Below are 12,549 nucleotides of genomic sequence, written 5' to 3' on the forward strand. Positions count from 1 at the left end.
TCTGAAGATGTTATAAGACGAAATCAACATGCGCTAACGCTGTTCTAGCATAAAACACGGAAAAAACTTATAAATTAATACATTGTCACTCAACGTCATTAAATTTCCATGAAACACATTGTTTTTTCACGTTGACGTCATTTCCATTTGAATTATCTGTTTTGGGGCTGTAATACATTTACCCTTTGCCACGTAACGTGCATATATAAAATATTATAACAGCATGCGAGCGCGAGAATCTCTCTGTTAACACACGTTTTCTCTCCTGTTAACACCCCCCCCCGCCGAAAAGTGACAAGAACAGCAGTTTTATGCTAGAATGTCTTTTTAGCTAAACCAGTTCTTTAGAAAATAACCTTGTCAGAACACTAATTAGATGCTCTTTTTGCCTGAAATAATTGTCTTTGCTATTGCTTGAATGAAATGCTTGATCTTCTCTACTAATGGTAACCTGGATGAAAAATACTGCTTTATATTCAGTTACTTACAATCCTTGGAATGTTACATTTTGTGGGGCCTCTGTGGGTGAGTGGTTAAGGTTGCTGACTTCAAATCACTTGCCCCATCACTGATGTGGTTTTGAGCCTCACTATGAGCATTAAATTGTTCATGTGAAAAAGCCATACAGCTGGCTTATGGGAGTTCGGTGATGAAATAATGCATGGTGGGACACCTGGGTTCTTCATCTACCATCAAACATGCAAAAGTGACATCTAATTTTGTTGGTGAGATGTTAAACCCAACAAAATAAAAAAAAGTTAATTTTGCACTTTCGAGGTGATGGCATTCAATTACAACCTAAATTTAAAAAAAAAATTCTTTGAAAATATTTGCAGTGGGGCAGTTATTTATTTATTTTTTTAGGGGGTGGGGGAAGGCATTCATTAGGAAATAATATATGTTAGGTTTTCAACTTTGAAATGATTATAAACTAATATACCTAAACTTAATTGTTATGCAGAAACATTACCAGGAACATCCAATCTAGGCATTTTGTGGGTGAATCAGTGCATTGTTTTCTTACATCAAAAAGTTTTTGATTTCTTGCAGGGATTTATCATGATGTTACATATTTACAAATTGTTTTTCTTCCCTTAGGGAGAGTATTTCTTGGTAAGAGACCATTGCTTGATAGATGGGGACTCCCCAAAATCAGTGCAGCTGCACCAAGCAAAGAACTGGTTACCTGTATACTGGTGCGGCCAACCAACAGCCAATGAACTGTCGGCCATTGTAAATGATGTGGAGAAAGAGGGATATCCAGTAAGTCAGACACTGTATTATGTATTTGTTAGAGAAAGTAGAAAATTGTTAGACATTCTGGTTGTGTGGAAGGCCAAATGTGGGACCAAAACTGTGTGTTGTTGTTGTTTTTCAAGTACAAAAATGAAAACTGCTGTCTAATTAAAGTATGCATTCATTTACCGCTATGTCCAGCTCTTTATTTAATTAAGCATTTTCTGTTTGATCAACCTTTTCCCTAACAAGGTTTTTTAGCTCAACTATTCGAAGAATAGTCTAGCTATTCTACTCACCCTGGTGTCAGCGTCGGCGTCACACCTTGGTTAAGTTTTTGCATGCAAATACATACATCTATCATTTAAAGGCATATAGCTTTGAAACTTATTTATTCTTTTTCTAGGTCAATTACCAACCTCACTGGGTCAAGTTCCATAACTCTAACATGTATTTTGAGCAAATTATGCCCCCTTTTGGACTTAGAAAATTCTGGTTAAAGTTTTACATGCAAGTTACTATCTCCAAAACTAATGCAGATATTGAATTGAAACTTCACATGTGTCTTCGGGGATATAAAACTAGTTGATAGCACCAAGTCCCATAACTCTGACCTTTATTTTGGCCAAATTATGCCCCCTTTTGGACTTAGAAAATTCTGGTTAAAGTTTGCGTGCAAGTACATACAGCTATTACTAAAAGGCATATAGATTTGAAACTTATTTTTTCTTTTTCTAGATCAATTAGCTACCTCACTGGGTCAAGTCCCATAACTCTGACATGTATTTTGGCCAAATTATGCCCCCTTTTGGACTTAGAAAATCCTGGTTAAAGTTTTACATACAAGTAACTATCTCTAAAACTAATACAGATATTAAATTGAAACTTCACATGTGTCTTCGGGGTTATAAAACTAGTTGATAGCACCAAGTTCCATAACTCTGACATGTATTTTGGGCAAATTATGCCCCCTTTTGGACTTATAAAATTCTGTTAAAGTTTTGCGTGCAAGTACATACAGCTATTACCAAAAGGCATATAGCTTTGAAACTTATTTATTCTTTTTCTAGGTCAATTACCAACCTCATTGGGTCAAGTTTCATAATTCTTAACATGTATTTTGAGTAAATTATGCCCCCTTTTGGACTTAGAAAATTCTGGTTAAAGTTTTACATGCAAGTTGCTATCCCCAAAACTAATGCAGATATTGAATTGAAACTTAACATGTTTCTTCGGGGTTATAAAACTAGTTGATAGCATCAAGTCCCATAACTCTGATATGTATTTTGGTCAAATTATGTCCCCTTTCGAACTTAAAACTCTTTTGATATTTAACATTTTGGGTAATAATTTCCTGCTTCTGTGACAATATTTCGAATAGTCGAGCTTGGCTGTCTTACGGACAGCTCTTGTTCTTGATTCCTAATTGAGCCATGCCCATGCCATGAGAAAACCAACATAGTGGGTTTGTGACCAGCATGGATCCAGACCAGCCTGCGCATCCCCGCAGTCTGGTCAGGATCCATGCTGTTCGCTTTCATAGCCTATTGGAATTAGAGAAACTGTTAGCGAACAGCATGGATCCTGACATGACTGCGCGGATGCGCAGGCAGTTCTGGATCCATGCTGGTTGCAAACCCACTATGTTGGTTTTCTCATGGCATGGCTCATATGACAAATCCTTTGAGATTATATACATCATTCAAAAAGAACTCCAAGGGTGGTAATAGGAATTTTGTTAATTTTCAAAATGTCTTAATTGATTGTGAATTTGTCATTTATTTAAGTGGGGTATGATAGTAAGTTACGAGTTTTTGATAAGTTATGAAAAGCGCTGTAACGATTAGGTGGATCAAACAGTCTGCACTGTTCGCTATTCAGTTTTCAGTTAACATTCCTTCCAATAATAAATGGTATTGCCGAAATTGAATGATAGACCAGTCCATTTTAGAAGTTTAGCAGGCTAAAGGTTAAAGAAATCACATCAACTTTATGATATTTAATTGAGGAAAGAATTAGATCATCTTGGAGAAGTGATTTTATTAACTCAAACTTAGAACTTGTGTTCAAGGCAACAACATTGTTAATTGAAGTAGTATTGATGAGGGTTGATCAAGAAGTAATGTTACAGCATCTGTGGTGCAATTATTCATTGTAGTGTTATAATAAAAGATTTATCAAGATGTAAGTCCTGGTTACACAAACAAGTGTTATTGTTTAGGGTTGTTTCTTTTGAAATACAAAATATACCACTTACATGTATTTCATTTCACTGTGAGCAAGAATAATGTTTTTTTCGTAAATGAAATCAACAAAGAAACAAATTGAATGATAAACATTTATTAACAAGAATAAAAACACCCAAAATTATATAATATTATAATGATATGAAGTAACGTCTTAAATATGTTATCTGCTGATAGATTTTTAGTGACTCACTGCAGGGTAAAGTTCACAAAGCAGTGCTAATGCTTATGTTACTGCCTAGTGACAAAACGGCAGATTTCTGATGTTAGTAACGTTAGTGACATACGACATTTACCATTACCATGCTTTTTATCACCTCAGTGACATTACTTTTGGATCAGCCCTTGTATATTTTTTAAGTGTGTCTCTGTTTGCAAGAAATCTGGCTATGAAACAAAGACTTATGGCATTTAAAGCCTTGATAAAGTTGATTTTATCGCAATGCTATGAAAAGTAATTATTTTCATTGTGTTTTGTCAGGAAAGAATGGAATAATACTTTCATTTATTGTTTTTTGTCAGGAAATACTTGTATACAACATGAGAGAGGAACCAGTCCTGTTTGTCAATATAGCAGACGACTTTATACCTTATACTATAAAAAACGGGTACAATTTGAGAACGTGCATTGTTACGGGTAAAGTGAACAAGGAAGCCGAGTTGTTTGAATCGAATATCAGAAGAGAGGTAACTGGTGTAGTTTAATTATTCACAGTTGTAGTGAAAATTGATCATTTACACAGAATTTGCTATGAAAAACTGAGATAGAAGATAGAAGTGGTGTTAGATATTTGTAAAGACCAATCTAGAATGTTAATTCTGTGTGTTGTTTCAGAACTATTTCTTAGGTACTTAACTTCTTTTGGTACTTTGATTCTTGTAAAACACAGTATACTTTGCAAAATTTCTTGTCAGTGTGTGCATATCAAAGGCTACTTTTGCAAAGTACTGTTTGGGATCCAACCTCAGGAATAAAAATAGGCACATTTTCTTTCCTGTTGCATTTACTTTAATCCCCTGTTAAAGATGGAGTTAAGAATATACTAATGTTCATCCATGAGTCTGTCTGGATTTTGTTTATTGTCCATATCCTCTAAACCTTGGATTTAGTGTACTGTTCATATTCTCTGAACCCTGGATTATGCAAGTGGTCCATATCCTCTAAACTCTGGATTTTGTGTACTGTCCATATTCTCTGAACCCTGGATTATGCAAGTGGTCCATATCCTCAAAATCTTGGATTTTGTGTACTGTTCATGTCCTCTAACCATGGATTTTGTAAATGGTTTATATCCTCTAAACCCTGGATTTTGTGTAAATAATTGTCCATATCCTCTAAACCCTGGATTTTGTCTACTGTCCATATCCTCTAAATCCTGGATTTTGTGAATGGTCCATATAATCTAAACCTTGGATTTTGTGAATGGTTCATATCATCTAAACCCAGGATTGTGTGAATGGTCCATATCCTCTAAACTCTGGATTTTGTGTACTGTGCGTATCCACTAATCCATGGATTCAGTGTACTGTCCATATCCTCTAAACCCCTTGAATCTTTGTCATGAATCTCATTTACTTCAAGATGGTGTTCTTGTACCAGTCCAAAGTCAATGCCACAACTGAAGAGCCTTGAAACTTGTTTCTTGTTCATCTTTGGTAACCACTTGAAAGATATGCATAAAGATAGTCAGGTAGGTATCTTTGGTAACTTCTTAAGCATTTGCATAAAAATGGTATTCATCTTTGGTAACCCCTTAAAGGATTTGCATAATTCATAAAAGTGGTCAAATATTTATCTTTGAATTTTAATCTCTTAAAGGATTTGCATAATGGTGGTCAAGTAATCATCTTTGGAAATCCCTGGAAAAATTTGCACAAAAATGGAAAAATATTCGTCTTTAGTAACCCCTTGAATAATTTGTATAAAAATGGAAAAGTATTCATCTTTGGTAACCCCTTAAAAGATTTGCATAAAAGTGGTAAGGTGTTGATCTTTGATAACCTCTTGAAGGTTTTGCATAAAAGTGGTCAAGTCTTCTTTTGAAGCATTTCCATAAAAGTGGTCAAGTACCCATCTCATCAAGAGAATGCTTTTCATGAAACTTGGAAAAATCAATTACTTTTAGCCATGTAAATTACTTCTAAATTCCACCAAACTTTGTAACAGTGACTTAACATTGATAGACTGTAGCAAGATTTAATTATTTTCCAGAAACAGTCTTAATTTCCAATATTATTGGATGCTTGAAAACATTAATCATGTGAGATAACCAGCAATTCAGGCTTAGATTGTTTTAATTCTTACAGTTCATGAAATATAAACGTTATTTATGATAGATCGTAAATGGCACATGTGAAGAAACAGCTAAGACATTTTATTTTTATGTATTTTTTATTTGAAATACTGTAATCGAATTCGCAATTTTCTTCTCCAAATTAAGATCTCATAATTATCGTCTCAATTTTATGAAAAGGCTATCTTATTTCCTTTATTTGTATGCAAACAACTGTTGATTAAAATATTAAGACCTCATAATTATCTCCTCGGTCCCGCAGAAAAAAGTAATAATTAACAACAATTTTTTTTTGATCAGTAAAATTTTTCTTCCATCTTTCATCAATAATTAATCTCATTATCAGGTCAAATATTCTGACAAACAAACATTTAAGATAGTCGAGGAATAGACCATGCAATTCTCACAGCGTGCGAAAATTTTAAATTAACCGATACATTCTGACTGCCGAAGGTGTGAAAAATTTTGACACCTCTGCTCGAGTTTGCCGTAAGCAACAAAGAGTAAATTAATACACAGGGACCAGGTGTCATGCTCGAGCGATCGAGTTATTGATGCTCCACCCAGCCATGGTAGTTTCACATAGAACATGGAAGGAAATCGGCCGGGACCACATGAATTGCTCGAGCGAGCCCGGCTGCTCGAGTCATCGATGCTCGAGCGAGCGGTGTTTCACTATACTAACATATATTTATAAATGACCATTGCCAGGGCTTCGGAAATTTTGATAACTCAATCGGTCCGAAACAAAAATCCTGACATCGGCGCTACCCCACCCACTGCATTCCCAATATTACATATTTTGTAAAACGTGATAGGGTAAAGAAATAAGCATGTCATGCATTAAAACTGAGTTACCAGTCACCGCGCGTAACCATACAATGAAGACAGTTATTCAGTGTTATGTGTGATCGTTACTTTGTTTAAATTTCGATGTTTTTCCGAGATAATACGAGGCATTGACACCGTGTGCGTAACTAGTCTAAAAGCCAACGCACGTGACTTGGATACCGTATACACGGCAGATACTTTGTGATGTTTCCTCATTCTTTGACGGAATTCTATAAAATACAATGCGTCAAAGTGAGTTACACGACACATATTCTCTGCTAAACAGCCTCAGTATTTAAAGAATACTCTGCCGCGGACCGAATGTGTACGTTATTTGAACGCTGAGATCGAATTTCCCGCATGTATAGTACCAAAACGTCACGCGGGTTGGCCACGGATATTTCATTTCACTTACGTTGTACTTCAATAAGCAACTACATTTTATAAAGATATATGTTCTCTTCTGATGTGAACAAAATTTCATTTTGAAACGTTTTTTAAAAGACCGATTTGATAAACAGTGCCACTCCGGTTTTCTTTATCATTCGTGGTTGCCCGTCCATTTTTTTCTTTTTTATACAGTCGGGTTGCAAAGACGATTTTCTGCGTTTGTTTCAACTGGAGCCCAAACAAATGAATCATGTAATTTTTTCAAATCAAGTAATTATAAAAATTATTTTTATCAGTTTTTCGTGTGATATCTCATTAACTCAAAGACCTGTAATGTACAATTATAGCTCTTTGATTAAATGCAGCGACCATTTGTTTGTTACCGTGATCAAACGTAGCCTTTTGAAATAAACCATCCGTCGGATTCTAAATAAAAGAAGTGGATCACCGTTGAAATGATTTGGATCCAGTCAGAAACGTTAGGAAACCAGTCAAAAATGTTTAATACACCGCAGTCGGCTGTCTGCAAACATAAAAGGATGTGCCGCGCGAGCACTGATTGCGTCGCGCGCTAATTACGGACCGATTATCAAAGTGACAATCAGACCGATTGACACGTTAATTGATTATCTGAAGGTGCGACCAACAATTTCCTACCATGCAGGTGATCATGTATTGAGATATCAGACCGAAATTTATACTTTTTTCCATTTTTACGGGACCGATTTTTTTCGTTTTTTCACTTCACGAATCGGTTTGAAAAGTCAAAAATCGGTCCAAAACCGACAAACTGGCAAATTTTCGAAGCCCTGACCATTGCCCATTACTCATGGCTTATAAGGTGCTATGATTCCTGGTAAAATCCATTACTCATGCCTTACAGGAAATATGCGAATATTCATTCATTACAGGTATATTTGAGTACTGTTTCACCCTTTGAATATTCATAAAAAAAATCATGACCAAAATGTTTGTTTATTTATTATGCCAACCCGCTTTCATTATAAATATGTGCTAAAATGGCTTCTGCCATTGGGTCGGCATTAAATCTCCCGCATTGAGTGTACGTACACATTGAATGTACACTATTTAACCTATGTTAAACCTAATGCTGACCTTTAGTCAGTATATAGTACACTCAATACTGTTGGCGTCTGCCATTGTTTAACATGCAAATTCATATATTAGTGTGCTGAGATTATTATGTTGCTATGGTGATGACAGTGCAAACTGTAGTTAATATTGTTAATTGGTTGCATTTAGAACACTAATGGTCACAGATTGATGCAAATAGTTCCTGGTTAAAGCTTTTACCTATGCCTTTTAAGGTATTATAGTTCCTGGTAAAATCAGTTACTCAGGTATTGTTAGGCACACTTGTTCCTTATAAGGTACTTTGGTTCTAGGTAAGATCTACTATATGTGCCCTATAAAGTAGTCTCTGGTAAAATCTATAAATAATTACTTGTGCCTTATAACTTACTATGGTTCCTGGTAAAAATGGTTCCTGGTAAAATCCATTATGTGTGCCCTATGAAGTAGTTCCTGGTAAAATCCATGTATTGTGCCTTTTATGGACTATGGTTCCTGGTAAAATCCATTAGCTTGCCTTATAAGGGACTATAGTTTCTGGTTAAATCTGTTACTCATATGCCATATAAGGTATGGTTCCTGATAAAATCCATTAATTGTGCCTTGTAATATACTATGGTTCCAGGTAAATTCTATTAATTGTGCCTTATAATAGGGAATCGATCCCTCTACGGTAACATGCGAGATGCTGAATGAGACATTTACTATCGAATTAAAAATGTGTACTTCCAGCATGTGTACAGAGCGTCTGACTTCGGATTTTTTGGAAGAATACGCTTTTTCCTTGTGCCTAATACACGTTCCCATATATTGTCCAAACCGCATATATATATATATATATATATATATATATATATATATATAAAAGAAAAACATCCAATGGGTTTCCTCTATCTGTATTTCTGTCCATTTTTAGCTCACCTGTCACAAAGTGACAAGGTGAGCTTTTGTGATCGTGCAGCGTCCGTCGTCCGTGCGTCCGTGCGTAAACTTCTGCTTGTGACCACTCTAGGTCACATTTTTCATGGAGTCTTTATGAAAATTGGTCAGAATGTTCACCTTGATGATATCTAGGTCAAGTTCGAAACTGGGTCATGTTCGGTGAAAAACTAGGTCAGTAGGTCTAAAAAGAGAAAAACCTTGTGACCTCTCTAGAGGCCATATATTTCACAAGATCTTCATGAAAATTGGTCAGAATGTTCACCTTGATGATATCTAGGTCAAGTTCGAAACTCGGTTACGTGCCTTCAAAAACTAGGTCAGTAGGTCAAATAATAGAAAAACCTTGTGACCACTCTAGAGGTCACATTTTTCATGGGGTCTTTATGAAAATTGGTCAGACTGTTCATCTTGATGATATCTAGGTCAAGTTCGAAACTGGGTTACATGCGGTCAAAAACTAGGTCAGTAGGTCTAAAAATAGAAAAACCTTGTGACCTCTCTAGAGGCCATATATTTCACAAGATCTTCATGCAAATTTGTCAGAATGTTCACCTTGATGATATCTAGGTCAGGTTCGAAACTCTGTTACGTGCCTTCAAAAACTAGGTCAGTAGGTCAAATAATAGAAAAACCTTGTGACCACTCTAGAAGTCACATTTTTCATGGGGTCTTTATGAAAATCGGTCAGAATGTTCACCTTGATGATATCTAGGTCAAGTTTGAAACTGCATCACGTGCGGTGAAAAACTAGGTCAGTAGGTCTAAAAATAGAAAAACCTTGTGACCTCTCTAGAGGCCATATATTTCACAAGATCTTCATGAAAAGTGGTCAGAATGTTAACCTTGATGATATCTAGGTCAAGTTCGAAACTGGGTTACGTGCCATCAAAAGCTAGGTCAGTAGGTCAAATAATAGAAAAACCTTGTGACCACTTTAGAGGTCACATTTTTCATGGGGTCTTTATGAAAATTGGTCAGAATGTTCACCTTGATGATATCTAGGTCAAGTTCGAAACTAGGTCAGTAGGTCAAATAATAGAAAAACATTGTGACCTCTCTAGAGGCCATATTTTTCATGGGATCTGTATGAAAGTTGGTCTGAATGTTCATCTTGATGATATCTAGGTCAAGTTCGAAACTGGGTGATGTGCGGTCAAAAGCTAGGTCAGTAGGTCTAAAAATAGAAAAACCTTGTGACCTCTTTAGAGGCCATACTTTTGAATGGATCTTCATAAAAATTGGTCAGAATGTTCATCATGATGATATCTAGGTCAATTTCGAAACTGGGTCACGTGCCATCAAAAAAAAGGTCAGTAGGTCAAATAATGAAAAAACCTTGTGACCTCTCTAGAGGCCATATTTTTCATGGGATGTGTATGAAAGTTGGTCTGACTGTTCATCTTGATGATATATAGGTCAAGTTTGAAACTGGGTCAACTGCGATCAAAAACTAGGTCAGTAGGTCTAAAATTAGAAAAATCTTTTGACCTCTCTAGAGGCCATATTTTTCAATAGATCTTCATGAAAATTGGTCTGAATATTCATCTTGATGGTATCTAGATCAGGTTCAAAACAGGGTCACATACCTTTGAAAACTAGGTCAATAGGTCGAATAATAGAAAAACCTTGTGACCTCTCTAGAGGCCATATTTTTCAATGGATCTTCATGAAAATTGGTCAGAATTTTTATCTTGATGATATCTAGATCAAATTCAAAACTGGGTCACATGAGCTCAAAAACTAGGTGACTATGTCTAATAATAGAAAAAACGACGTCATACTCAAAACTGGGTCATGTGGGAACAGGTGAGCGATTCAGGACCATCATGGTCCTCTTGTTTATATGTCTGCCCTGATGATTATGATATGAAACCGGTAGGTGGACAGTATACAGATAGAGGAAACCCATTGGATGTTTTTCTTTTATATATATGTATATATACACACACACACACACACACACACGTAGTGTGCACTTGTAAATAAAAGCACCAAGTGAACACAGTTAATATAAATAAATATACCTCTCCGGAGATAGTGCCTATCCAAGAGGCGGAAATTACCTGTAATACAATACAATATGGGCAGTGTTGTTTTTATGCCCCCGAAGGGAGGCATATAGTTTTTGAACCGTCTGTCCGTCTGTCGGTCTGTCAGTCTGCCCGCAATTTTCGTGTCTAGTCCATATCTTTGTCATCGATGGATGGATTTTCAAATAACTTAGCATGAATGTGTACCACAGTAAGACGACGTGTCGCGCGCAAGACCCAGGCCCGTAGCTCAAAGGTCAAGGTCACACTTAGACATTAAAGGATAGTGCATTGATGGGCGTGTCTGGTCCATATCTTTGTCATCGATGGATGGATTTTCAAATAACTTGGCATGAATGTGTACCACAGTAAGACGACGTGTCGCGCGCAAGATCCAGGTCCGTAGCTCAAAGGTCAAGGACACAGATGTTAAAGGATAGTGCATTGATGGGCGTGTCCGGTCCATATCTTTGTCATCGATGGATGGATTTTCAAATAACTTGGCAAGAATGTGTACCACAGTAAGACGACGTGTCGCGCGCAAGACCCAGGTTCGTAGGTCAAAGGTCCTAAACTCAAACATCGGCCATAACTATTCATTCAAAGTGCCATCGGGGGCATGTGTCATCCTGTGGAGACAGCTCTTGTTATTCCAAAATCTACCTTTAAATTGATAGGGAATCAATCCTATGCTTAGCAACCATATTTGGGATCAATCCCTCTACGGTAACATGCGATACACAGAATGAGATTTCACTATCGAATTAAGAAAATGTGCCCTTCCATGCTGCTGTCATTAGACAGTTCCGTTAAAATGTTATGGGATGAGTTGAAGTTGGATGGCTTCCGATTGAGGCAGTGCCTTATTTCATATTATACTATAACTCCAGGTAAATTCTATTAATTGTGCCTTGTAATACTATAGTTCCTTGTAAAATCCATAACTTGTGTCTTAGGATATACTGTGGTGCCTGGTAAAATCCATAGCTTGTGCCTTATTGCTATGGTTCCTGCAAGATCCATAACTTGTTCTTTAAAATATACTCTGGAACCTGGTAAAATTGATTATAACTCGTGCGTAGTAAGAACTGTGATGTTATTCTAGTTTTGGGGAATACAAAGGATGTTCCTGAAGTTTTGGTACTTTGCTCATAGCTGAATGAGCTGAATCATATGCATCACAAATCATCAATGGAAAGATCTGTTAAGGTCTTTTAAAATGATATCTTAATACAGGTATGCTGTGTACAAACATTATGCTGTCAAACACTGTGAATGTCAATCATGGCTTCCGTAATTGACCATGAATGTATAATAATAATACATAGCTTGTGATAAAGTTAAGTATCAGCACATGTACAATTTAAGGTTCTATTTTTAGCTCACCTGAGCACGTAGTGGTCAAAGGTGAGCTTTTGTGATCGCTCTGTGTCCGTCTTCTGTCGCCGTCCGTCTGTCATCCGTCGTCGTCAACAATTTGACTTTAAA

The 12,549-nt window shown here is 36.4% G+C and overlaps 1 protein-coding gene across 6 annotated transcripts in view; it reads left to right on the plus strand.

Moving 5' to 3' along the window:
- Nucleotides 1-12,549, plus strand: part of LOC123565021 (paladin-like) — a 319,425-nt gene that overhangs the window by 189,036 nt on the left and 117,840 nt on the right. For all 6 annotated transcript variants that reach the window (XM_053537674.1, XM_045359004.2, XM_053537676.1 and 3 more), the window contains 2 exons: nucleotides 1,099-1,263; nucleotides 4,005-4,169. In XM_053537674.1, the coding sequence (XP_053393649.1) occupies nucleotides 1,099-1,263; nucleotides 4,005-4,169 (330 nt within the window). The remainder of the gene's footprint in view (nucleotides 1-1,098; nucleotides 1,264-4,004; nucleotides 4,170-12,549) is intronic.

This window comes from Mercenaria mercenaria, chromosome 2 (assembly GCF_021730395.1).
Source record: "Mercenaria mercenaria strain notata chromosome 2, MADL_Memer_1, whole genome shotgun sequence".
Lineage (NCBI taxonomy): Eukaryota > Metazoa > Mollusca > Bivalvia > Venerida > Veneridae > Mercenaria > Mercenaria mercenaria.